Source organism: Petaurus breviceps, unplaced genomic scaffold (assembly GCF_028583685.1).
Source record: "Petaurus breviceps papuanus isolate PSGF00001 unplaced genomic scaffold, PetGlider_PUasm1.0 90503, whole genome shotgun sequence".
Classification (NCBI taxonomy): Eukaryota; Metazoa; Chordata; class Mammalia; order Diprotodontia; family Petauridae; genus Petaurus; species Petaurus breviceps.
In genome coordinates, this window is record NW_027187265.1 from 2,214,903 (window position 1) to 2,242,307 (window position 27,405).

General features: G+C 45.4%; 2 protein-coding genes across 7 annotated transcripts in view; both read left to right on the plus strand.

Annotated features, from left to right (window-relative positions):
* ELMO2 (engulfment and cell motility 2) overlaps positions 1-9,233 on the plus strand; it is a 54,194-nt gene extending 44,961 nt beyond the window's left edge. For all 3 annotated transcript variants that reach the window (XM_069062717.1, XM_069062718.1, XM_069062719.1), the window contains 6 exons: positions 308-471; positions 579-691; positions 1,827-1,934; positions 4,158-4,240; positions 4,753-4,830; positions 7,305-9,233. In XM_069062717.1, the coding sequence (XP_068918818.1) occupies positions 308-471; positions 579-691; positions 1,827-1,934; positions 4,158-4,240; positions 4,753-4,830; positions 7,305-7,505 (747 nt within the window). In that variant the 3' untranslated portion in view covers positions 7,506-9,233. The remainder of the gene's footprint in view (positions 1-307; positions 472-578; positions 692-1,826; positions 1,935-4,157; positions 4,241-4,752; positions 4,831-7,304) is intronic.
* Positions 9,234-15,046: 5,813 nt separating this feature from the next.
* SLC35C2 (solute carrier family 35 member C2) lies at positions 15,047-27,219 on the plus strand. 4 transcript variants are annotated; one of them, XM_069062720.1, is made up of 10 exons: positions 15,047-15,156; positions 17,790-18,234; positions 18,424-18,574; positions 19,278-19,341; positions 20,109-20,181; positions 20,833-21,001; positions 21,121-21,204; positions 24,070-24,245; positions 26,027-26,156; positions 26,537-27,219. In XM_069062720.1, the coding sequence occupies exons 2-10, from the start codon at positions 18,115-18,117 to the stop codon at positions 26,671-26,673; spliced, it is 1,104 nt and encodes a 367-aa protein (XP_068918821.1). In that variant the 5' UTR covers positions 15,047-15,156; positions 17,790-18,114; the 3' UTR covers positions 26,674-27,219. The 4 variants fall into 4 exon arrangements, with proteins under 4 accessions (XP_068918821.1, XP_068918824.1, XP_068918822.1 ...); XM_069062721.1 differs by lacking the exon at positions 15,047-15,156 and adding an exon at positions 15,338-15,472; XM_069062723.1 differs by lacking the exon at positions 21,121-21,204.
* The last annotated feature ends 186 nt before the right edge of the window (positions 27,220-27,405 follow it).

Consider the following 27,405-nt stretch of genomic DNA (forward strand, 5'->3'; position numbering starts at 1 on the left):
AAAGCTTATCTCAGGTGTCACTTCCTACCTGAAGCCTTCCCTGATCTCAGTTGTGAGTGTTCCCTCCTTCCTCAGTTTTCCTTCTACTGTATTGATTCTTGTATATGTTGAATCCCTCAGCAGAAGAAGGCAGGGGCTGTTTTGTCTTTATAGCCACTGTGACTACCATAGGGCCTTGTATGTGGCAGAGACTTTATGAATGTTTGTTGAATTGAATTATACTAAAGTGGTTCCTTGGACAGGACTAGTATCTAGCTTCCAGGCCAGTACCATCAGAGCAGTGGTGCTCATCATCTTTTTCTCTCAGGTTATGCAAGTGGTACGAGAGCAGATCACTCGGGCTTTGCCCTCTAAACCCAACTCTTTAGATCAGTTCAAGAGCAAACTTCGGAGCCTGAGCTACTCGGAGATTCTGAGATTGCGCCAGTCTGAGAGGATGAGTCAGGATGATTTCCAGTCCCCACCGATTGTGTAAGTCTCATGGGGCATAGAAGAAGATGCAGCTGCCAGCTCTATCTCCCTTGGAGAGGTTCAGCTGCCTCCATGAGCTAATCTTTATTCTGGATATCCTTCCCCAGGGAGTTAAGGGAGAAGATCCAGCCAGAGATCCTGGAGCTAATTAAGCAGCAGCGGCTGAATCGGCTCTGTGAAGGGAGCAGCTTTCGGAAAATTGGGAATCGGCGGCGTCAGGGTGAGGGCAGCTCTGACCTGTTCTGATCCTTTTTCACAAAAAGTCTCTGGTGGAAGATCTGACCCTGCTGGGCCCAACACACCTTGTACTTGGTACAGGGAACAGACTTAGAACTAACTTTCTTCTGCTCCTCTTGAGGCTTTTTCAAAGCTGCTCCCCCTGCCCTGCCTGGAGTCAGGCAGCCTGGGCTCACATCACTAGCTATATGATCCTGGGCAATTCAGTTCCCTCTCCCTCAGTCACTGTTTCTTCATCAGAAAAACAGGGACTGTATTTCAACCACCTACAATTAATCAAGTGCCTGTTAATGTGTTAGGCATTGTACTAGGCACTAGGGATATAGATACAATGGATGAAACAATCCTTCTGAATAGCAGATTGCCTTCTAAAGAGAATAACTCAAAACTCTAAGGAGAAAAACAAGTTTAAGTTAAAAAACTTAAAAAAATAAGTTTTATTGGGGTATTTTTTATGGAGGTTATATTCTAATCAGGGAAAGATACAAAGTAGTTAAATACAAGGTAGTTAAAAGCAAGGTAGTTTGGGAGGGACTAGCATTTGGAGAACTGGGAAAAGGCATATAGAAGGTAGTGTGTGAGCTCCATTCTACCATTGCCACTCCCCACCCCCACCCTCTACATTATTATTTATTCTTAGCATTCTTTTTAAAAATTTTGTGCTCCAAATTTTCTTTCTCCTTCTAGTTTCTCCCCCCACCCATTGAGAAGTCAAGAGATGTGATATTAATTATACATGTAAAGTCATGCAGAAACATTTCTACATTAGTCATGTTGCAGAAAAGAAAAGGTGGGGGCAAGAAAAATAAAGAAAATGGAAAAAAAATGCTTCAATCTGCATTGAGCTCAGTCTTGGAGGATGGAGGGGAATTCTGTTGGGCAGAAGTGAGAAGGGAGGGCATTGTGCATGTGAGGAGTCAGAGCAAATGCATAGAGATTGAAGATGGGAGTGTTGTGTTCAAGGAACAGAGAGAAGGTCATTTTGGCTCATCTCAGAATAGAAGAAGGGGAAGCTGGGACAACACACCTCACAGGGTTGTGAGTTAAGTGTTTTGCCAACCTGGTCACGCTTTATAACTGAGCTGTGGTGATTTGTGATTTTTACCTGTGTATTTCAGAGCGGTTCTGGTACTGTCGCTTGGCCCTGAACCACAAGGTTCTACACTATGGAGATCTGGATGACAACCCTCAGGGGGAGGTGACCTTTGAATCCCTGCAGGAGAAAAGTAGGTGTAGCTCTGTTACTCTTTTTGATGGGTGATAGAAAGAGCACTGACTGGAAACTTGTGTTATAGTGTTGACTTTGGTCCTAATTTGTTGTGTGACCTCAGGCAAATTACTTCTCTCTGGCCCTCAGTTTCCTCATCTCTAAAAGGGGGATAATAAATTGTGTCCTACCTAGAGGCAGTTTGTGATAATGGAAAGAACACCACATTTGGGATCAGAAAGTATGGGTTCAAGTCATGGCTTAGCCATAAATTAGATACATAACCCTAGACAAGTTATTTTGACTCTATGAATCTTAGTTTCTTCATTTATAAAACAGGAACAATAATACTAGCCCTCCTTGTTTTATAGGGCTCCTATGGCAAAAGTGCTTTGTAAAATGTAAAGCAGTGTAGAATTTGGAGCTGTTGTTATTATCCACTCCATGTCATTGTTGTGAGGATCAGATGAATGTGAAAGTTCTTTGGAAAATAGAAAATGCTCTCTCAATCTAAAGTGTTGGTGATACTATTATAATCATAGATGAATGGATGTGAGGGCTCTTGCTTGGGAGAAATTGCTGGGATAGATGGCTTGTAGTCCCACAGCCCTCTGACCTTTCATTTATTCAAAAGACATTCATCATTTGCTTTGCACAAGGCAGTGTGCTAGGGACTGTGAATACAAAGATTAAAAACATCCCCTGATAAGGCCCAGAACCAGAATGATGGCCTTGTCCATGGAGCAGAGGGAACAGATTTTAGGAGTCAGCTCAGGTGCCACCTCCTTCAGATCTTGTCTCCTCAGCTGCTAGTGCTGTTCCCTCTAAGGTTACTTCTATCTGCTCTGAGTTTATCCTCTATGTTCACATTTAGACATGTTCTTTTCACATTCATATGTAAGTGCCTTAAGGGCAGGAAGTTTGTGCTTGCTTTTTTTTTTTGTATTGGTGCTTTGTCTGGTACATGGTAAGTATTACTTATTAATTAATAAATACTTGATGGATTGATTGATGGTGGGATGAGGGGGGAAAGGAGAAGGGAGAGAGGGAGAGTCTCAAAGATCATTCTAAGGTTTCAAGGCCTTGGAACCTTCAGTTAACTTATGGAAGTCCTTGTAGGGGCCATTGGTCAATCCTGTAATAGGAAACGAGACTCAGAAGTGAAGTGACTTGTAACTAGGATTCATACCCTAATACTGACCAGAAAGTAGAAGCAGTGATAGAGTACTCCCATATACCTATCCTGTCCTCTAGTGCTATTTGTGAGTCTTGAACAATCCATTTTCTTTTTTAATAAATGCTTTATTGATGCTTTAAAAAAAAGTCATCACCATCACTTCCCAATAACCTCTTGCCCCCAAATAGAACCTTACATTTTAATAAAGAAGTTAAGCAGAATAAACCAGTACATTCTTCATCACTGGCAGTGTCTACCTCATTCTACACCCATATTTTACTGCCTATTTGACCAAAGGAGAGAATTAGTTTCAGTATTCTGGAGTAATTGGTTTTTATGCTGATTAGAATTCTGAAGACTTTTAGTGTAACTTTCTTTACATAATTGTGGTCATTAAGTAAATTGTTTTCTTAGTTCTACTTTGTTCTGTATCTATTCACAAAAGTCTTAAGTTTCTCTAAATTATTTTTGTTTGTCTTTCTTATGGTACAATAATAATTCTATTATGGACCTGTTTGTTCAGCCATTGCCTAAGTAATGGCACTCATTTTATTTCTGGTTTCTTGCACAAAAAATGCTGCTATGAATTTTTTTTTTTTTTGCATCTATGGAACCACTCACTCTATTTTTGACCTCCCTAAAGGGTATGCTTTGTATTATTTCTTGGTCAAAGGATATGTACAGTTTAATGATTTTAACGTAATTCCAAATTATTTTTCAGAATAGTTAGACCAATTCACAGCCCTACCAACTGTGTCAAGGTGCCCATCTCTCCACAGTCCCTTCAACCTTTACTATTTTCAATTTTTGTCATTTTTATCAATATGATGAATTGTTGATGTAAAACCTTAATGTTGCTTTAATTTACATTTCTTATTTTATCAGTAGTTTAGAACATTCTTATGGTTATTTATAGCTTGCATTTCTTCTTTGGAAAACTGCCAGTTATATCCTTTGATCTTAACTTTTACAAAACCAAAGTAACTTGCCTAGAGGCCAAGTTGTAGTTTCAAGCTTTCAGAAAGAGTCAGATTGCCCTCCCATTTGATCATTTCTCTTTTTTAGTTCCTGTTGCAGATATCAAGGCCATTGTCACTGGGAAGGACTGTCCTCATATGAAAGAGAAAAGTGCTCTCAAACAGAACAAGGTGAGTTAGGAAGGTTGGAGTCTGTGTGTGATCAGCTGAGGACCAAGTTGTTAAGTAGGGCACAGGCAAAATGTTAGCACAGGTGGGTTGTTGATTAGAGACATGTGTCATTTTGTGTGCCATCTATTTCTTTTCATTGGATTAAAACATTTGAAGGTGATAAATTGTTCAGAGTCCAGGTTAATGCGTCTGAAAAAAGATGAGGTTTTTCAAATTGACTGAGAATCAAAATAACTGAGTTCTGATTTAGGTCTTTCATTAACTTGGTGTGTGACTTTGACCAAGTCACATCTCTTTTCTGAGCCTCAGGGTTTTCTTCTTTCACGTGGTGATAATCCTTGCCCTATCCAGCAGCAGTGTGGTATGCTGAAAAGAGCCCCAAACTGAGATGGAAGACTTCATCCATAGAATGAGGACCTTCTCTTTTTAAAGAGTCCTTCCAGCTCTGACATTTTATATTCTAAGGTCCTCGCCAGCTCTCACATTCTTGGATACTGTGATTTTCCCCTCAGGAAGTATTGGAATTAGCCTTCTCCATCCTGTATGATCCCGATGAGACCTTAAACTTCATCGCTCCTAATAAGTATGAGGTAAGCATAGGGCTTTCTTGGAAGAAGGAAGGCCCTCCTGTGTAAGCTTAATGTGATGAGGAAAATATTGGACTGGGAGTTGAGAGGCCTTAGCACAATCAGTTTGTTCTGAGCCTCAGTTTCATGATATGCAGAATGGGGATGATAACACTTACATTGCCTCCCAGGCTATAGGGAAGAAGGTGCTTTGATTGTGGCTCTTTAGAGGGGGGGAAAGGAGGGCAAACCGGCTGCTGGTGCAGGGTCAGCCCCCAGAGTAGCTGCATTTGATTCCACGTGCCTGAAGCATGGCATGGGGCCCCAGGGCGGCTGTTTGAGGGACAAAGCTCCCCATTGCCATCCACTCAGATGTGGAGGGCTGTCTTATATCACTGGGGATGTTGTGCCCATTTGTAAAATGAGCAGAGTTCTTACCCACATCCCTCTGTTTTCACTTCCACATTGGGGCAAGAACTGGGGGAAATGAAGGCCAGCGAGGCTTCTTACAAACTATTAATTCACAAGCTGGTTATTAAAATAAGCACATGTGTGTGGTTGGCCCTGGGAAGGTACAAAGCTGAGGCCTGGCTCTGGACTTCATGGGATTGTATTTTAGCAGAGGGGTAAGACATCAGGGGATTATTACACATGGAACACTGTACTCTGAGCCAGTGATTTCATGAGTTCATCATGAAATACAATATTTATATAGTTTCATCAGTGTGGGGAATTCTCTGTTTGGAAACTACTTCTACTGCTGTATACCAGGCACCTGGCTGTAATGTGGAGCCCTAGAGAGTTGCCTGGGGGTACGAGGAGGTTTCATGAAGTAGAATAGAAGAGCCCTTCTTAAGCACTTTCCAGATTCCAGTGCTGCTGGCTGCTGAAATACCAAGAGAAAAGAGAGGCAGCCCTTTCTCTCATTCCAGTTAGGTAGACAGCAGCCCTCCAGGAGAGTTCAATGTCAGGGTAGATGATAAAGCCCAAGTGCCATGCAGGCTGGTAGCTGACTTAGAGGAGCATTGACCTATCAGTTGACTTTTGGGAAAGGGGTAGCGGGACCAAGAGTTTGAGTGGAAGAGGGCCCTGGGTTGCTTCCTTATGGTAAAGAAAGGAGGAGGGTGGGAGTCAGTATCTAGCCCGGGCAATGCATCGTGCACCGAGTGGGAACTAGGCAGTAGGTGCTGGAGCAGGAAAAGAGAATGGCTCTTGATCTTACTGGGCCCTTGGGCCTCTTGTTGGCATCAGTGACTTGCCCATGGTCACATAGCTAGAATATGTCAGAGGCAGAACTTGAACCCAGGTCTTCCTGACTCTAAGGCCTATCCTCTATCCACTGTGCTTAAGGACTGCCTGTCCTTAAGAGCATTAAGTTAAAAACAAAATGCTGTGTGAGTGGAAGGATGGAAGAGATGGCCCTTCATTTGGGCCTTGAAGGATGGATAGGATTTGCCTAGTAAAGAGAAAAGTAAAGGGAGGACATTACAAGTGAAGGAGCAGCATGAGAAAGGGTAAGCCAGGAATCCCGGAAGAATGCTAGTTGGGAAGATTGAAAGGAAGTGACATTTGAACTGGGCCTGGGAAATACTCCCCCTCAAGTGAATTCTCCTTTTACCATCAGCTTAGGTACTAATAACATTTCATTCTGCTAGGCCTAACTGCTGAGGCCACACAACACAAGTAGCTGATGAACTGTACATCAAATTTAATTACAGGTGTGCCTCATTTTGTATCATAAATGAGTTCTAGTCATTTGAATTTTGTAAATTAGTTCTCTTTTAAATGCATTAGAAAAGCTTACCACTTAAAAGAATTCTGTCTTGAATCCTTTTTTATAAAGGTTAGAGGGAAAAGATCCTTTTATAAAGTGAATAGTCACTGCTTAATTCATCTTTGTTTTGAATTTGGATTTTCATAGATGAAGATTGCTTAAAACAAAGTGCACCCATACTGAACTGTATCCGAGGAACACTACTGTTGGCCTGAGGGTCAATGGATAGAGCAACAGGCCTGGAGTCAGGAAGACCTGAGTTCAGTCTAGCCTCAGATATTTCCTTGCTGTGTGACCTTGGGCAAGTCACTTAACACATGTGCCTCAGTGTTCCCATCTGTAAAATGGGGATAATAACAGCACCTACCTCCCAGGGTTTATATAAGGATCAAATGAGATAATGTTTATAAAGCACTTAGCACAGTGCCTGATAGTAGGTGCTGTGTAAATATTAGCTGTTATTGTTGTTGTCATTGAGTGCATGCCGAAATGGGATCTCTTGGTGTAAAAAGATGGACTTGTCATCAGGGGCCCAGGATTCAGACCATGCCTCTTAACATTTCAGAGTGGTGTGTCCAGGGGCACAGGCATTTCACTCTCTGAGCCTCAATTTCTTCATCTATAAAATGGGACTAATACAGTACCTGTTTCACAGGGCTAATGTGAGAAAAGCTCTCTGCAAACCATCGAGCAGAGAAGTGTGAGTTGTTGTTATTCTCCACAGTATTGTATCTGGATCGATGGCCTCAGCGCCCTCCTTGGGAAAGACATGTCCAGTGAGCTGACCAAAAGTGACCTGGACACGCTGCTGAGCATGGAGATGAAGCTTCGGCTGCTCGACCTGGAGAACATTCAGATCCCTGAGGCCCCTCCCCCCGTCCCCAAGGAGCCCAGCAGCTATGACTTTGTCTACCACTATGGCTGAGTCGCTGTACCAGGAGGGGGTATTGGGCCCAGGAGGGAGGGGCTTAGATGCTGGGGCCTTGTCCTTTGCTTGTATAGAATCCGTGCTGACTGTGGTGGCCAGGCCAGTGCCACTTAATCTTCAACCCCATGTCTTAGCCCCAAAAGCTTCCTGTTGATTCCAGTCAGCTAAAAGTAGGGAAGTGGGATCTCTGTGCCCTCCCTTCTTTCCACTGTGGATCAGACTCTGGGGCCTGGAAGGGAACACTGCAAAGGCTGGACCACTAGGGAGCAGGCAGCATCTCTTCTGCTCTCCAGGCAGGGTAGCCCTGAGCCGGCTGGCACAGACAATGCACACACTTCCGCTAAGGTGGCAGCACTTAGGTGGCCGGCCCCTGTACGAGCTGGAGGCAGCCCAGCAGGGCTCCTCTGTGGTGTGGACAGCTGGGGGCCAGAGAACTTAAGGAAGGCAGCACACCTGCACTGTATATATATGGAGGGAAGCTCTGACTCTTATCCCCTCTGTTGTGGAGGACTCCTTTTGTGCCCATCTCCCTACATGGTGCCAAGATACTGCTGCTGTTCTCGTGGAAGTTCGACTCTAATGTTTATCTAAATTTTGAAACTGCCACATCTCTCCTCTCCAGCAACTGGCAGGGGCAGCAGGAGGTTTCTACCAAGCAGCACTCCATTTGGGCTCCTTGCAGTTGAAAAGCCATAAGGCTGCTTCCTCCCTTTTCTGTCAGAAGTAGCTTTGCCTCTTAGAGGCCAGAGAGAGTGAAACAAACCATGCTACTCTTGGCTTTTGACTCTGGGTGATGTTGTTTAATTTCATGGTACCTAAGTCAGTGCTGAAAAGGACCTTAGAACAGATAATGTTGGAGCTGGAAGGAACCTCAGAGGCATGTCATTGGGCAACTCCTACCTGAAGCATGAATTCCTTCTCTATAGCATCCCTAACAAACAGTCCTCGAGCTTCTGCTTGCTGACTTGCAGTAGTGGGGAGCTCACTACCTCTAGAGACAGCCCATTCCAGTTGGGACCGCTCTTATTGTTAAGAAGTTCTTTCTTATATTGGGCCTTACTCTATCTTCAAGTAACTTTTACCCTCCGGAATGAAGCAGAAAGGTCTGATCTGCAGGACAACCCTTCAGATATTTGATGGTAGCCTAAATTTGATTTTCCTCATTCTTTCCTTGAGCAAAAACCAATCCTGGTAAACTGAACTGAAAGATCAGTCTCTTTCAGCTCCAAGGCCTGTTTCCAGTTTCTTTATAGTCTCTAGACCCCAGGAAGTCTGCCTTGCACTCCCCCCACTTGGCTTTTTACCTCCTGCCTTGTTTTCAGGGAACTGGCCTGAAGTTATAGCTGTGCAAATGGGACTTTCCTAGCTTACCACATAATGTCTCCAGGCATCACCACTTGAACACAGCTGCATATGGTTGTGGTAGTTTCATGTGGTAGGTACTGGTCCAATGAAGATTGTACTATATATTTTCTCTACTATAGGCCATACTTATACAGACATGTGTGTATATATATATATACATATATATAAATATTTATATTTATATAAGATCCACCTATTTTAGGATGGAATAATGTTTTGTGAAAAATTAAATTGGGAAGAGAAGGAAAAACAAGATGAGCTCTGAGCCAAGATTATAATGTAAGAGAACTCAGGAGGGCAGGAGAGGAACGTCCTGTCAGTAACTGTGTTTTCAATAAATATTCTCATATATGGACTGCAGTTGTCATTAACAGATGTTTCTCTATTTACTTCTTACCCACAGGGGACAATTTCACCTTGATGATCATTTATTCCAATGTGTTAGAAAGACTTGAATGCTCCTGATTCAGTACTTAGCTGTCTCCCAGGAACCTCTCACTTTCTTCCCCTCCACACTTTCCTGGCTAATTAGGCTTGGGGAAATTGCTGTGCAGGCTTTTATTTTCTGCAGAGACTCAAGGGGTACAGCAGAGGAAGATCCGCCCCTTTGTACACACGTGATTCTTCCCTTTGCCTCTAGCTCCCAATTCTTTCAAATCTGTGGGAACTGAAGGGGACACGTATCTGATCTTCCAGCTGGTGTTTTAAGGCTGTTGCTTAAAAGCTGAACATGCTGGGGGTGGGGAGTTGATGATGGTGTTGATGGAAATGAATGCCTTCTCTTGCTGTTGTGAGGCAGAATTCGGGTGGCAGAGGCTCTTTCAGAAGTCATAGAAAGCACATGAAAGGCAGGCCGTGAGGCTTGAATAGAGCTGAGGACCTTGGGCAGAGATGCATGACTACAGCCAGCAGCTGAAAGCAGCCCACTTTCCACCTTGGCTTTCAGCGTCTTTGGGCCCTGATTTGACCTTGCAGTAAGTCACCTGGTATGAAACTGGAATTTTTTCCCTTCATTTCAGGCTTGGGGCAAGAGGGAATTGGGTTCAGGGAAGGAAACCCCCAAGTCTATGACCTGTTCTATTTGACCTTAGCAACCACAACAGCTTCCTAGCTGGTCTCCAGTTCCAGTCCATCTTGCCCCACTAGTTCAGTCAGGTATGGTGCTGATCACATCTCTCCTGGCTCTTTGAGCCTTTAAGGGTTTAACGTTATTTCTAGGGCAAAGTTCTAGCTCTTCTTACCTTGCATTCAAGCCTCCCTACAGTGTGACCTCAAAATAGCTTTCCAGCTTTATCTCCTGCCAGTCCCCCCAAATCATCCTGCTCCATGCAAATGGACTGCCTTCCTGTCCTCTGTGCTTCTGTCAGGTGAGCTTCCTTGGAATACCCTGACCCCTTTCTCACCACCCCCATTTCCATCTGCTAGATTGAACTGCAGTGGCTAAAGTGCTAGGCCTGGAATCAGGAAGGCTTGAGTTCAAATTTGACTTCAGACACATCCTACCTGTGTGATCCTGGCAAGTTATACAGCCTGTCTGCCCCAGTATCCCCAACTGTAAGGTGATAACAGCACCTTCCTGCCAGGGGTGGGAGATCAGATGATACATTTGCACAGCACTTAGCACAGTGCCTGGGCCATAGTAGGTGCTAAATACATGCTTGTTCCTTTCCTCCCTTACTGAAATCCTGCCTTCTCTGTGGTGTCGTGATAGAGAGCTGGCCCTCCAAGCTAGGAAAACCTAGGTTGAATCCTGTCTCTGATGTATTCACTGGCTCTGTGACCTCAAGGCAAGTCACTTCTCAGTAAATCTGTGAGGTGCTGGTCTGCACTGCGGTAAGGAATTCTTTTCCTTAACCAGGAGTCCACTATACCAAGGCAGCTAGGTAGCCCAGTGGATAGAGAACCGGGTTGGGAATCAGGAAGACTTATCTTCCTGAGTTCAAATGTGACCTCAGATACTTACTAGCTGTGTGACCCTAGGCAAGTCACATTACCCTATTTGCCTCAATCCCTCCTCTGTAAAATAGGCTGGAGTCAGACAAGACTGAACAACAGCATTCCAATGATAACACAAACCCAGGCTCCACTCCTCTGCTATTGAAATCTCACAAGGGCCACCTTAAAAGCCACCTCCCCCATGAAGCAGAAAAACCCCAATCCAAACATGAAAAAGCATGTGCTTTCTCCCAGAGGCATCCATAACATTTTATTTGTGCTGCCTATTTGACATTTACCTTATAGCCATTTCAGTACTATTACATGATTATAAGCTAACCATTTACAACAACCTCAGGGTTGTTGTGAGGATAAAATTAGATAATATTTGTAAAGTGCTTAGCACAGAGTAAGCCCTGTCTTTTATTATCCTCCTCTTCCAGACTTCAGTTTTATCATTTGTAAGAGAGGAGAACTATTTGCAACGACCACCTCAGGAGTGAAGAGGAAAGTATTTGGTAAACCTTGGGAGTGTTGTAGAAATGTGAAGTATTATCAATCGGCTATGAGTCACCTATTATGTGTCGGATGCTGTGCAAGACTTGGGATACAAGAGAAAAATGGAAAAATCTGCTTCTGATGAGCTTCATCCTAATGGGAGAAACTAATAAAAATAGTCAGCATTTGTAGTGTTCTCAGGTTTACAAAACTCTATACGTATATTATTTCATATGATCTTTATAACAACTCCATGTGAATTGGGTGCTATTATTATAACCATCTTATAGGTGAGGAAACTAGGGCTCAGATAGGTTAAGTGACTTGCCTAAGGTCACACAGCTACAGCTAAGGCAAAATTTGAACTCCGGTCTTCCTGATTCCAAGCCTAACATGACTACTGCCACTTAGCCGCCTCCTAGACGGTACGTATGAAAATATATTCAGCATGATTTTCAAGTTGATAAATTGAGGTCTATACAAAGTAGCTAGATACAAGATAGCCTGGGGAGGAGGGCACTAGTGTTTGGGAGGAGTGGGAAAGGCTTCTTGGCTGAAGATGGTGCATCTTAGAAGAAGCGCCCCAGGGGCCCTGGGCAGATGGAAGGAGAGAGTGCCTTCCAGGCATGGAGGACTGCCTGGGCAAAGTCATAAGGAAGAAATCAGAATATGGGGGGTGGGGGTGGGGATGGAGGTGGACTTTAGAACACAGAGCACAGTGTCTGCCAAGCCCAGGCCTGACCATATCATTTCTCTGCTCAAGAAGCTTCTACGGGTCTCTCAAGCCCCTTTGGCATTTAAAGCCCTTCACAATCTCTCCAGGGTCTGTTCCCCAACTTATTTCACATTGCTCCCCTCACCCCTTCTACATTCCAGCCAGTCTAGTCAACTTGTACTTCACCACAAAGTATATTCTCTCTCTTGCCTTTGCTATTGCTCATGTTTGGAATACACCCCCACCTTACCTCCACCATTTAGAATCCACAGCTCCCTTGAAAGCTCCATTCAGTGCCACCACCTTAAAGAGCCCTTTCCTGATAACTGTCAGCTCTTATAGTTCCTCCCTTTCCCATCACCCCTCCCCCCTTTACATTTATGTATACTCCCCCCCCCCATACACCCTGGCTAAAATGTACACTCTGAAACCGGGGACTTTTGTATTCCCCATACCCAGCACAATGCCTTACACATAGCAAGTACATAATAAACACTTTCCAGTGTCAGAGTTGGAAGAGACCTTAGAAAAGAAAACTTAGATCACAGAAAAATGTCAGAGCTGAAATGGACCATAGAGGTCATCTACCCTAAGCCTGTTGTTTACAGATGATTTTTATAACAGGACTTTGGCACATGCCAAGATCATCTAAGATGGAAGCAGCCCCATGTGGTCCCCAAGCCGCAGGGACCTGCTTCTAGAAGAAGAAATCTTGCATTCCCCTACCACCTATTATAGTCTGAGTCTTTAAATCTACCCGACTAAGGCATAATGGAATACTCTTTCCCCTGGTGTCCATGACTATAACTGAAGGTCCTGCTCACCTACAGGAAGTACATACACTAAGCTAGGGGGAGTTAGGGGGTGAGGGGAAGCAGAGGTGGTGGTGATGGTTGCTTGTCCTTCGTTCTTGAAGAGGACTGTGACATCAGGGAAGTGATGCCATGACTTGCAAATGAATTGGATTTTAAGTGAGGGAAGGCTGTGCAAAGTCACCAGCCTCACTTTCTCCTCTGGAGCCATCCAGTGGCATCCTGATCAGGATGGCTAGAAATGGTCCCGGGAGGTGGTGGTTGGGAGACAGAGTCACCTTTCTCCTTCCGTTTTGATCCCATGTCCCCAAGAAATGGGCTTGGGGTTTTGGTCTGTTTCATTTGTCCTCTTCAGTTCTATGTGGAGTCCATGCCATGAACTTGGGAGCTCAAGCCATGGGGACCTTGGACCCAAGATTACAGGCCAGATGTTGAATATGACCCAGCAGAGAAGGCCTGAGAAGGCAGGGTGCTGGGACTAGAGCTCAGGGAGGCTTTGGACTTGGATGTTGGTGGGACTTCGGCTATATAGGAACTTAGCAAACTGTGAACTGATTCCTCCTCCCCCTCCCCTTCCCAGAAACCAAGGAAAGTATAGTGTCTTTATGCCTCCAGTTGTTGGGAGAAATGTTTGTTCTTGCTATACTTTAGCTTCCTTGGTTAAATGAAACTAGGGTGCTTGAACTCCCCAAAATTCATAAGTGAAAGCTGAGGCACATCAGACACCTCTCAAACCTCTCAAGGTACCAAGAACCCTGGAGAAGAGGTGAAATGTAACATAGGCAGTGGGAGCCAGGGTAGTCACTATTAGACATATTATTAAAATTATGGCAGCTAGGTGGCACAGTGGATTGAATGGTGAACATGGGGTGGTCTGTATAGACAGGAAGAATCCTGCTTCAAATGAGTACTAACTCTGACCCTGGGCAAGTGACAACCTCTGCCATTTTCAGTTTCCTCATCTGTAAGATGGGGAAAATAAGAGCACCCATTTTCCAGGGTTGCTGACATGCCATATATAAAGTGCTTTGTAAACTTTAAAATGCTATATAAATGCTTTTACTAATGTTGAAACCAGTGGTATGGTAGCAAATGTGGGATACAAGAATTGCACACAAGAGGGCAATGGAGGAGTCAGGCAACTAACATTTATTTAGGCATTGGAGATACAAAGAAAGCAAATATCAAACAATTCCCAATCTATGTTTTTCTCTCTTTTTTGCCTTTTTTTTTTTTGGAGGGGCAATTGAGCAATTGTGACTTGCCCAAGGTCACATGGCTAGTAAGTGTTAGGTGCCTGAGGCTGGATTTGAACTCTGGTCCTCCTGACTCCAGGGCCAGTGCTTTATTCACTGTGCCACCTAGCCGCCCCAACAGTTCCTAATCTCAAGGAGCTCACAGTCTACTGCTGGGATCAACATGCAAACAGCTGTATACAAACAAGATAGAAACAGGACGAATGGTGGTATCAGAGGAACAGCACTAAGATTAAGGAGGACTGGGAAAGCCTTCCTGCAGAAGGTGGGACCTTAGCTGATCCTTGAAGGCAGTCGGGAGGAGGAGATGAGGAGGGAGGAGATAGCAGGCATGGGGGCACAGCCCTCGCTCAGGCAGGGGATGGTGCTCTGGTTTGCAGGCCAGGTGTCACTAAATGGCTGAGTACGTGGGGAGGAGTAAGACTGGCAAGGTAGGAAGGAGCCAGGCTGTGGAGGGCTTTGGGAGCCAAACAGGATTTTATATTTGATTCTAGAGGTAATGGGAGGCCATTGGAGGTTACTGAAATAGGGATGTTAGAAGGTCATTTTAGGAACATTTCGGCAGCCAATCTCAGTATCATGAAGAAATTGCCAGGAAGAAAAGATGGCGTGGTCAGAGGAAACTTGGAAGGCTCCTGCTCCTGTGGAGGGCAGTTTTATGGGAGGTCACAGGTAGGATGGGAAAGGTGGGCAAGCAGGGACAGGGTGCGATCAGCAGCTTAGGAGGGAACTTCTCAATGAATGAGAGCCTGGTCCATCTGAGTAGGCACAGACACGACCTTGCCCTCAGGGAGCTCCTAGTCTAGAACTGGGGGGTAAGCATAATGATGGCGCCAGGCAAGTCTGGCTTAGTATGCCCGGCCCCCAAGGCTCCCTCCTCCGCCAGCTCCAAGTCCTAAACCCAGCCCGACCCCAGGGTCTCCCGGGGCGGGGTGGGAATGAGGCAGCACGAGGGCAGGCACCGCTTCCGCCGGAAGTGCTCTCCCCGCCTTCCCAATATGGCGGCTGCAGGAGCCGGGTTCGCACTTCCGGCAGGAGGAGCCACGTCTAGAGCTGCCTGGCCGCAGGTGAGCCGGGGCCGGGGCCGGGGCCGAGGCTACAGCTGTGAACCCGAGGGAACGGGGAGGAAGGGAAGGCGAGGGCGGCGTCCTGGCCTCGGCCCCGGGCCGCGGCCGCGGGGAGCCCGAGGGCGTGGTGGGGCCGGGCGGGGAGCCGAGAGTCCGGCGCGCTGCAGGCATTGCCCGGGGCTAGAAGGAAGTACCTCTAGCTTCCCTGTCCTCACCCCTGGCCGGGCCCTGGCGCGGGGCCGCCGCCTCCAGGGAGGCCTCCGGAGCCAGGCCCGTCACCAGAGGGACACTCACCTCCGACCCTGGGGTCCCTCAGGTTTGTGCTGCCCCTCAGTGGCCGCGCCCAGCTCCTCCCTCTCCCTTCTCCCGGGGAGGCCCTGGAAGTTCGGGGGGAATGGCATTGCTCTCCCCGCACCTCAGTTTCCTCCTGTCAGATAAGCGGGCGGTGTTCCAGCATATGGGCCCTCACAGTTCTCCACCCACTGTATTCCATTTGACAGCATCCCAGGAGTGTTAGACTGTAAGCTCTCTGAGGTCAGGGACTCTTGCCTGTCTTTGAGTCACCAGCGCTTAGCCCGGGGCCTGGCACATAGTAGGCTTTCAATAAATGCTTCTTGCCTTGACTTGGAAGAGTCGTCTGGGATCATGGAGTCCAGACCTTGAGCTTTACAAATGGCAATTATCAGGCCTTAGAAAAGGGAAATAAGCTACCTAAGATTTAGAAAGTAAATTACCCAGAACCAGCAAAGTCTTCTCTTTCCAAGTTGAGTGCCCTTTGCAATATCCAGGCAGGCTTTATCAGCCAACAAATGTTTATTTAGTGCCAGTTCAGCGAATGTTTGTTTAGTGTTTATTGTGTGCTAGATAGTGAGAAAGATGAAGGAAAGACTTTAGAATTCTTGACCTGAGAACACTGTCAAAGTAATTGGGGAGGAAAAAAAGTGCAAGAAAAGATGATGAACTATTTAAGACCCTGTGGGACATTGGATAAGTTCCTTTCTTCTGGGTAGTTTAATCTTTTGTAAAATGAGGAGATTGGATTAGTCTCTTAATGAAATCGTTTCCAGCTTTGGCATTCTAGCATGATGTTCCCCATCCTGTTGCCTTCAGATTTGACTACTTGTTGAGGATTGGGAATCAGGAGATTTTGGACTCTAGTTCCAGCTCACTGTGTGACTGTGGACAATTCATTTTCTTTTTCTTGTTCTCTTTTCTGTAATGAGTAAAATGATGTAGTTCTGTGTTTCTACCAGTGCAGTTATTTGATGACTTCGAGGAATGTTAAATGAATATTCAAAAAACAACAGAGGAGCTTCTAGGCTAGAGGAGTCAGGGAAGGTTTTGTGGGATTTGAGCTGAACCTTGAAAAGCAAATACAATTTGGATAGTTACGAGGAAAAAACCTAGGAAGTGAGCAGGTAGAAACTGAGTAAAGGTGTAAGGGGTGTTTGAGAGGGTGGAGGATTTATATAAGGGAATAGTGGGAGATGATTCTACTAAGGGGAAGGTAGGTTATTTATTTATGATGTCCCATTTTATTCTGTTTTTTAGAGAGGAAAGTATGCTAGGTTTGAAGTCAAGTGATCTGGGTTCAGTTCTCAACTCTAGTTGCTTATCTGTGTGAATATGGGCAAGTCCCTTCTCCTGAACCTCAGTTTCCTCATCTGTAAAATGTTGAACCAGATCACTTCTAAGATCCTTTTTAGATCTAAATCTGTAATCCTATGATTGATTGCTATTTCTTAGGTGATTTTCATTGATGGAATAGGGCTCCAGAAGGCCCATTTTACAAATGCCCACCAAATCCAGTCTCCAGTAGCTTCTGTATATAGAAAGGTCAACCCACTTTGTTCCCTGCATTCCTATCTTGTGGGTCACTGACCAGCGTCGTACAGTTCTACAAGAAGAGAGTTAAGGTGACAGTCAGTACTTGGGCTTAAGATGGCTCTTACCTGTTACTGAATGATTCAGAGAAAAAGCACTAGATTTAAAGTCAGATTGACCTAGCTCTCTCCCTTATCACCCGGGTGACCTTTGTCAAATCATTGAACATTCCTGACTCTAGGTTTTCTCATCTGTAGAAGCTGAACTAGTTGTCCTCCAAGGACCCTTCCAGCTCTAGGCTTATGAGTTGCCATGGCCGACAGAGCACCATGCTTTGGGGGTGGTTGCTTTAGAAAAATATTTTTAAATTTTGAGATCATGAAATAGAGAACATAGAAATGAGAACTTGCTATAAGATTGTTTTTTTGGACCATTTAAAGGTACACTGTTCCCTATATCAGACTTTTTGCGAGGTATGGTGGAGGCAATCGGGGTTAAATGACTTGCCTTGGGGTCACACAGCTAGTAAGTGTTTGAGGCTGGATTTGAACTCAGGTCTTCCTGATTCCAGGGCCAGTGCTCTATCCACAGTGCCGTGTAGATATTCCCCATCAGCCCCATATCAGATTGGCAGGGAGCTTGTGCTGGTATTTGGTATAAGTTCTTCCCCTAGTCTTTTCATTACTTCAGAGGTGAAGTATACTTATGGAAGCATGTAAATTGAACATTTGCATACCTTTGTGGGAGATGTATAGTTCTGCTGATGGATGAAACCAAAGTTCTTTCTTGTTTGTTTGTTTGTTTTGTAGCAAGAAATCCAAGATCCTGTGAGCTCTGCATCCAGATAGCCATGGTGAGGGTAGGTGCTGTTCACCAGCCACTCAGGTGAAGAGTCCTCAGCATAGCCCAGAGCTTCTGTGATCATATGGCCATGTTAAGCCTTCAACTGGGAGAGAACTACCACTGAGAAGAGATGTTTCCACTGAAGTTCTTGGTCCAGCACAGCCAGCTCCTGCTTTGTGTATTGGCTTCATGTGAGAGGGCTGGAGCCCAGCCAGGGCAGTAGCTGCTAGCTCCCACCTCTCCCGTTCATCAGTGGACAAAAAGGTGTTTGGGGAATTGCTGTTGCTGCCAATGGGGAGGTGGACCTTCGGCTTGACCTTCATCTGGAAGGTGATGTTGACTCTGGGGCTGGTACTTCTCTATTACTGCTTCTCCATTGGCATTACCTTCTACAACAAATGGCTAATGAAGGTAATTCTGGGGCCTCAATGGTGCTCAACACAAGGACCCATTACTGGGGGGTGGGTGCAGTGGGGGTACAAGGTTGGAGAGGAGAGACTGAAGAAGATATAGGGGCACATGAAAGATGGGAAGGTAGAAAAAACTGCTTTTCTACAGCCTAAACTCCTGACATTCAGTTGTATTTTAAATTTCCCATAGAGTTTCCACTTCCCTCTCTTCATGACCCTGCTTCATCTCGTAGTGATATTCCTTTTCTCTGCTCTGTCCCGAGCGCTGGCACAGTGCTGCCACCAGCGCCCCCGAGTGGTGCTGAGCTGGGCCGACTATCTCCAGAGAGTAGCTCCCACAGGTACGTCCACAGGTGGTGTGGGCCCTGGGGTGGGTACTGGCCTAGCTGGGGAGTCAGAAGACCTGGAGACAGTCACTGCCCCTGCTCTGACCTTCCCTTCAGACCGGGACCTGGGCAAGTCTTAACTTCTGAACCTCAGTTCACTCATTTGAGCGTAATAGCACCTGTGGTAGCCACCCCACAGAGCTGTCGCAGGCTCAGATGGGGATGCAGATAGGCACCAGAGCACAGAGCATCTAAAGAGCTGGTTTCAGAGTCAGCACATTCTGTGTTTAAGTCTCCCACCTTTGACCCAGATTGACTATGGGACCCTGGTCCAGCAGTGTCAGCTCATAGTGCCCCAGACAACTCTCTGAGAGTATGTTGTAGAGCAGATGCTCCTCTGGAAGCATTTCACATCGGGAGTTTGCTCTATAGGTCTGGTCCTTTCCCTCCTTCCCTGGGGGATAATGACTTCACTGCTCTGTCACCTCTGTCCACTTTACAGGAAGTTGTATTACCTTAAAGTATCTTAAAGCTATGAGTTGTTCTTAGTCTTACTGTTTGGGGGCCAGTGGGTAAGCTGGAAGTAGAGGAAGTGCTGGCCTCCACACCCCTTGCTCCGCATCTCAGCCCCTTCTTGCAACTGATCTCAGTTCAGAAGTGAGGTTGGCCCCTAGGGAAGGGATCAGTCATCTCCAGAGGTCGATTCTTCTTTCTGTAGCATTGGCAACGGCACTTGACGTGGGTCTGTCTAACTGGAGCTTCCTGTACATCACCGTCTCACTGTGAGTATCGGCCTGCTCCCTACCACCCTCCCTTCAGTCTTTGAGCTCTTTGTGTCTGCCTTCACGTCCGACTGATGGGCCGGCTGCCTCACCACTCTGGGATCAGTCCTTGCTCTCAGCTTCTCTCTGGCCCCCAGCAGCTGTCCTGGAAAACTCCAGCCTCGTCCGTAAGCCCAGCGCATACGGGGTGCTGAGCCCTGGGGCCTGCCTGTCTTGGCGGCATGGGGAAGTCAGGGGACCCAGACAGACTGGCCATTGCCATGGTATGAGAAAGAAGAGGGAGTTGCAGATAAAAGACCCACTGACTGGCGTGCATGGGATTGCATTAGTATCATGTGAAATGGGCACAATGGGGAGTGGGGGGAGAAACAAGAGGGATAGTTGTTCCTTATCTTCATTCTTGGCTTAGGAGAACAAAATTCATTCCTATCTCTCCTACTGTTTCCTCCCAGCCCTGGCTCCCTTGCTGAGCTGCAGGTAACTCCTAGAATTAGGAGAGCTCAATGTCAGAGATGCAGCTTTTCCCTCCTGGCAATAGTCACAGGCCTCTTAGTCACAGCTCTTTTAGATCACTTGTCAGTCAGTCTGGACAAGGTTTGGCTTCTCGGTGCCCTTTGTGCCCAGGCTACACTGCTGGCCTGAGTAGAACTCACCTTCCCAGTCACCCTCCTGGGCAAAGCAAGTGTTGTCCTTCTTCCTACCCTTCTTGCATAGCTTGTGGCCATGGGCCCCATAGCAGTGGATGACTCTGCAGTTTTCACTTCCAGGTACACAATGACCAAGTCCTCGGCAGTCCTCTTCATTTTGATCTTCTCTCTGATCTTCAAGCTAGAGGAGCTGGTGAGGCCTCAGCTTCCCCTTCAGCTCTTTCTCTGTTTGCTTTTGCACTCTGTCCTCTCCACTCCCTTCCCCAGTGTTAAGAATTAAGAAGACAGAGTGGGCTGGGGCTTGTTGGCCAGGTGGTGGGGTAGATCAGGGTCAGGCTAGGTTTCCCTGTATTCTCTCCACACAACTTTCTTGCTTTGAAGGGTGAGGGGCCAGAGGAGAAGATCACATCAGAAGGGAGAATTTTCTGCCCCAGGAGGTGGCTGCAGTAAATAGCTCCAGTGTATTAAGCTTTTTTGATGTAGCGGAAAGAGCAGTGGGTTTGGGGTCAGAGAATGTGGGTTTAAGTCCCAGTTGCATTATTCATTAGCTGTGATTTTCCCGAGCCTTGGTTTTGTCATCTGCAAAAATGGGATACGTAATATTTGTATTACCCCCTTCTCTGGGTTCTTGTGAGGAAAGCACTTTGCAAACCTTAAAGTGCTATGTGAAAGTTAATACGTGTTTTTTGTGACCATTGGCAATTAGTTTACCTCTCTGGGCCTCAGTTTCTTCTTTTGTAAAAAGAGATGGTTGAGCTTAATCCTATGAGCCATTTATCCTGCTGCTGCTGCTCTCCAACTGGGGTCCTTCAAGATGATAGACAATGTCTTCCTATCCTGACAGCGGGCGGCACTAGTCCTGGTGGTTCTGCTTATTGCTGGTGGCCTCTTCATGTTTACTTATAAGTCCACACAGTTCAATGGCGAGGGATTTGCCTTGGTGCTAGGTGCCTCATTCATTGGAGGAATTAGATGGACCCTTACCCAAATCCTCCTACAGAAGGCGGAACTAGGTGAGTATATTCAGAGCATCTCATGGGGGGGATGGTATGGCTCTGGGGAAGTGGCTGCTTGGATTAGGAAGTAAGGCTGGCTGGAACTAGGATGGATTTTCTCTCTCCCCCTTCTTCAGGTCTCCAAAATCCTATTGACACCATGTACCACCTGCAGCCACTCATGTTTCTGGGACTCTTCCCCCTTTTTGCTATTTTTGAAGGTATGTTGGCCTGTCATATTAGACAGAGGGGAGCAAGAAAGGAGCACTTTTTTTCCAGTTGCCAGCTTTTCTAGGAGGCACAGGGGGAGAATAAAGGTGTTTTGCAGCCTGAGATTTGCCACAGCTTCCTTCCTCTTCCTGTTAGTTGAGGGCCATTGGATATATTCTAGGGTTTTTCTTCAGCTCTGCTTTTGCCTACTACCCAAGATTCCTGTCATCATAAACTGAGCAGGGAATCATTTGTCCTGCATACATTTCTACTCTAAGCACAGGGACCCTGGACAAACCAGAAGGTTATTAGATTCAATTCTGGCTGTCACATTTTACAGTGACATTGACACAAACTGTGTGGGAGTGGGGAGCAGGCAAGAAAGACTTCTTTACCTCTGAAACAGGAGTAATAGATGCTACCTGTCCTGCTTACCTGAAAGGATTCTCAAATGAGGTAATGATGTAAAGCCAGACCAGTTTATCTGTTAGCTGCATAGACTAGCTAATTGCCAGAGAAAGGTAGGAAACCTTTGAGCTTCAGCTAGTGATTTGATGCAGGTAGTTTGATGTCTCTGGGCCTCTGTTGGTTCAAATAAGAATTCATGGAATTTAGAACTGGGAGAGAAAAACAACTTTAGGGATAATCTAGTCCCACCCCCTTCACTTTACAGAAGAGGAAACTGAGGCTGAGAGAAGTGGAAGAATTATGGATGTTTAAAAACCTGGAGAAGAGACGACCTGGTATGGGGGGAGGGGAAAAGTGTAATCACTATCTCCAGGTACTAAGGTCTGTCATGTGGAAAAGCAATTAGACTTGTTTGACTTGGCCCCAGAGGACAGACCTAGGAGTAGTGGGAAGAAGTTACAGGGAGGTTGGTTTCAGGTCCACATGAGGAAAAACTTGCTAGTGATTGGAGCTGTCCAGAATGTCTTGGGCTCTTCTAGAACTAGTGAGTCCCCATCATGGAGGTTTTCAAGCAATAGCTGGATGACCCCATGGCAATGAAGTTGTAGAGCAGATTTTGGTTCAGGTATGGGTTGGACTATAATTATTCCAATCGCATATCAAAATTATTCTTTAGCCCAGTTGTTCAGGAAGCTTCTATTATGTCACCAAAATTTTACCTTTTCAAATTTTTCCCCATTCTTTCATTACAGCACCTTGTGCCACACAAAGAGCTCCCCCTCCCTTTCTTGATGTTTATACCATTCACATCTCTGCAAACCCTCATCATAATGCCCCTCTTAGTCGTCACTTAGCAAAGCTGCATGGATTTAGTTCCTTTAATCTTTTCTGCTAAATTAATCCCCCAAGCGCCTTTGTTACTTACGCTCTTCCCCAAACTCCCTTCAGTTTGCTGCTGCTTTTGCAGTACTGCTGAATCTAGTTAGCATCAGGCCTGATGGCCTACATTGGAAGTCTGTTTGCTTGTGGTTACCACCACCGCTTGGAATTTTTTTTTAATATTTTGCTCCAGAAAAATCAAAGCACATTTCAGGCATAAACAGAAAAAGTATTTTTTGAGTGTGTCCTGTATGTCACCCTCCTGAACAGGAAGTAAATGAGAACAGAAGATAGAGTGAAAAGGACAATCAGAGGGATTTGGTTTGTACCCTGGTTCTCTTACTTAATACCTTTGTGGCTTTGGGAAAGTCACTTTCCCTCTCTGAGCCTCAGTTTCCTTATCAGTAGAATAAAAGAATTGGAATAGATATCATCTAGGATTCCTTCCAGTTCTGAATTCTATGATTCTTGTTTTGTACTAAGAGGCACAGAGAGAACAAATGCATGGTTGGCAGTATTGCTAGTCTAGGCCCAAAGGTCTCTTGACAATCTCTGTCTGTCTAATAGATTATGGGGTTACCGGATAAATTACTGACTTTTATTTAACCTGTTATCTACATTGCCTTATTGAGTCTTACAATTACTCATTGTGGTAAGTAGTATAGGCATTATTAACCCCGTTTTAGAATTGACACCGAGGCCTAGAGAGGTTAAGTAATTTGCCCAGGGTTACAGAGGTACATGAAAGAGGTAGGATTTGAATCTAGGTCTTCTGACTGCAAATGCAGTGTTCTTTCTACTTTACCACAGCTACTGTGATTACTATGCATTATTAAACCATTTATTTGATGTGAATAGAGGGCAAATGTGACCATCATCTTTAAATTAAAAAGGGCATTTCCTTTCAGGTATTGATGCTAAGGTAGCCCCTAAAATAACCTTTATTGCTTTAGTCTTGAGATGGCCTCCTTAACCTCTCAGACCCTTTGTCTGAAGTTACTGTTTTTTAGTGATCACTTTTCTCCAGGTGTGGGATTTGTAGTCAGAGAATCTGGGTTTGAATCCTAAACCTGCTACACAGAAAATGTGTGGCTTTGGGCAAATAACTTAACTTTTCTGGGCCTCAATTTTCTCATCTATAAAATGAGAGGGTTGAACTAGACTACTTTTTTTTTTTAACTAGACCACTTTTAAGGGTCCTTCCAGCACTAAATCTATAAACTTATAATCTGTACTACATTATTTTTGCTTCAGATCTGTTTTTCTGGGATCTTATATAGCCCCATTTATACAGTTGATACTGAGGAAATATCAGTTGATAATGGCAAATCTTTAAATTTCATTCAACTTGGCAGATATTTACTAAGTTACTACTATGTCCAGGGCATCTTTCTGTAGGTGCTAGGAAGACAAGACAAAACAAAAAGTCATTTCCTGCCATTAAGGGACCTTACATTCTGGATGTGTATGGGATGACAATTCACCCCCCTTTCTTGTCCTCCCTATATGACCTAATCTGGGTAAGCCATTTTAGGAGCATGAACACAGCTGGAACTTGGCATTACAGTCTCTGTTCCTATAATTTTCAGGACTACATTTGTCTACGTCTGAGAAAATCTTCCGTTTCCAGGACCCAGGGATCCTCCTGGGTGTACTTGGGTCTCTCTTCTTTGGTGGGATACTTGCCTTTGGCTTGGGCTTTTCAGAGTTCCTATTAGTCTCCAGAACCTCCAGCCTGACCCTCTCCATTGCTGGGATTTTTAAGGTAGGTTGTAGGATTTAGAGCTGAAGGGGACCTTAGTCAGCAGCTCCCTTGTTCCATAGATAAAGAAACTGAGGCCCAGGGAGGGGATTTGTTGTGCCAGGAATCACATAAGGAGCAGAGCTGGGAGTCAGAGCCGCCAGGTTGTCTGCCTGCAAATACAGCATGCTGCCTCCTGCATCAGCTCCCAGCCAGAGCAGGGTCTGTGCCCCTGCGTCCCCAGCCAGATCATTGTCTCACATTTACTTAACTCTTTCAGGTTTATAATGCATATTTCTTAATAGCTATCATTTAAGGTAGTTAATACAAGGATTGTTGACTCCATTTTAGGGATGAGAAAACATTTTAGATCACTTCAGTAGTGACTTAAGGTTTCCAAAGCACATTTTGCACAATAACTATGGGGTAGGTGGTATAAGGATTGTTATCCCCATTTTACACAGGAGGAAACTGAAGGTCAGAGGTGAAGTGGCTTTTCCAAGGCCTCACAGCTAGTAACTATTCAGTCTGGGATTTGAACCCGAGTCTCCTGATTATGTCAGTATACTGTCTGTTATATACCATACTGCCTCTCCCGACATCATGAGAGGGCCAGGAAGCTGGGAGAGCCCTTCCAAGAGAAGAACTTTGTTGTCCAAATACTAGGATAGACCTGAAATATTGTTTTACCGGGGGTGGGGGGAGTGGGGGGGGTGGGCAGGGGTGTCTTCAAAGATCATCAGATATAGAACTTAAAAGAACCTTAGAGATACCATTTGGTGTAATCTTCTCTCCCCCCCCCCCCCCCCTTTTTTTTTTAATAAATGAAGACACAGAGGGTTACAGGGGTTAGGTCATTTGTCTAAAGTGCCACTTTAGAGTGTCAGAATTAGAATTTGGAAACAAGTCCTCCAACCAAGAATCTGTTGCTCTTCTCTTATTCCAGACAACCTCCTAGCCAATAGGGTTGTGGATGTGTAGGATGCACATTTGTGCTCATCATCAGTCTGAGAGCCACAGGTCTGCCTGCCCTGTGGAATAGTCTGTTAAAAATATCCAACAGCTTCTAGAGCTTCAGGTTTCTAGTGGAAGAACCACATAGCACATAAAGGTCTTGTCAGTGACTTCCTGAGCTAAAGGTTCTGTATCTCTCCCTTCCTCCTCTGGCTTCCATTTGCCTTTTTGGATTCCCAAAAGGATCTTTTAAAAAGATGCAATTTACTGGATTTTAGTGGATAGTAAGCAGTAGAGGCAGTCAGGGGAGGCAGGGAGAGATTTCCTATGTGTAGCCCAAACCAGATTAAAGTAGAAGGGAAATATTTAACAAAATAAGTTAAAATGCAGTGAAACATAGATAATATCATATTTCAAAACTTAGTCAATGTGCAGCTCACAGGGATCCTTATGTGGCCCCGGTTTCTGTTTTACTTTCGCAGTCCTGGTGTCATTAAAAGAGGACTGGCCTTAGTTCAAATCCAGGCTCTGCTACTAGATAGCCATATGAGTTTAAGCAAGTTGTTTAGCCATTTTGGGTCTCCATATGGTCATCTGTAAAATGGGAATAGTAACATTTTGTCCCAAAGGATGGCTGTGAGCAGAGTGTTTTGTATTCTAAAAGGCTCTGTATACATGTAAGTTGTTATTCTTACTCTGCAGATTAGTACTTTTCTCTTCTGCAGCCTTTCATTTCTTATCAGTCCTGTTTTGTTCCATTCCAAAAACTTGAATTCCTGATATGAAGCCTCTGAATAAAGGGGCCAGCTCCTCTTGCCAATCATTTTTGCTTCCTGCCTCTCTGCCTCCAGGAAGTCTGTACTTTGCTGCTGGCAGCTCATCTGCTGGGAGACCAGATCAGCCTCCTGAACTGGCTGGGCTTTGCCCTCTGTCTGTCTGGGATATCCCTCCACATCACCCTCAAAGCCCTCAACTCCAGAGGTAATGTAGAGTGCTGCTCAGGGTCTTGAGCCCCTCAGTGGCATCCTCCAGGTGCCCAGTAGGTTTCCGCTTGAGTGGTCTTCCTCCCTGTGAGGATGGAACAGGTTGTTCTTGGCTCCCTGCAGTAATCCCTGCTGGATTGTGCTTTACCAGCCCCCCAAATTCTTAGTTTAAGCTATTAATCTAATGCAGGAAGTATGCCTCCTAGTTCCACTTCCACCCCTTTGGGGGAAGCACTGGCATCTACAGAATAGGTGGGCGGATAGCTCTCCGTGCCTCAGCAAGTACATAGTTGCCTTCCCTCTATTGCAGTTGATGATGATGGAAATCAGAAGGCCAATCCAGGTTTAGTAATTGTTTCTCTTCCTGCATCCTCAAAGGTGAAAGTGGTCCTAAGCCCCACAAAGGGCCTGTCTCCAGCTCTGACCTGGAGCTACTCCTACGGAACAGGGAGCCTGGTGACGAGGAGGATGAGGATGAAGGAGAAAAGTACTTTGTGGCCCAAGGGCAGCAGTGACCTGCCTGACTGGTAGGGCCTGAACCATCGCACCCCTTTCCTGCACTGATTCTTCTTTGTACACCATTGGTAGCCAACCACGTAGGCAAATCCAAGTACCCTGCCTCATCAGATGGGCAGCAGTGGGCTCTATGATGCCCAGACTCTGGGACTCAGCTGATAAAACGTATCAACATGGAAGATGTTGGGGTGAAATATCTGTTATAGTTGTGTTCTTGGTATCCAGGACCAAATGAGAACTGTATGGACCATCAGGGTGAATTAGATACATTACCAGGCCTTGAAAAGGGCAAGACTTGGGTAGGGGTCACAGTAGAGGAGAGGAATGGGCTGGTTCCCCTAGATTGGTTCCCTAAGACCTCTTAGACCAGAATTGTCATAATTCAGGGGTTAATCAAGGTTGCTATGGGAAGAAAATGTGAACTATAGACTATTCCCCAGCTAGGGGAAGGTGGAGGGGCTGGGACCTCAGAACCTGGAGAGCTTCTTTGCTCAGAGAGCAGTTTTATTTATAGTTTGGAAATAAATGCTTTATGGTTCACTGACCTCCTCTTTTTGCCTGGAATCCAGCTTTAATCCATCCCAGAAGAATCCATTCCCATCTGGGAATAAGGGGAGTAGCCACAGAGACTCTTTTCCATGCCATTGCTGGTGTGAACCCCAGTAAGGACTTGCTGTATAGAAGATTGCAGGCTGAGAGCTAACAGAAAACACCTGATCTTATGGTTTTTT

Coding starts and splice junctions, on each gene's coding strand:
- SLC35C2 (XM_069062720.1), top strand. CDS start 18,115: ATGGGGAGGTGGACCTTCGGCTTGACCTTCATCTGGAAGGTGATGTTG. Junction 19,342..20,108: donor CTGTACATCACCGTCTCACT/GTGAGTATCGGC, acceptor TTTCACTTCCAG/GTACACAATGACCAAGTCCT. Junction 24,246..26,026: donor CCATTGCTGGGATTTTTAAG/GTAGGTTGTAGG, acceptor CTCTGCCTCCAG/GAAGTCTGTACTTTGCTGCT.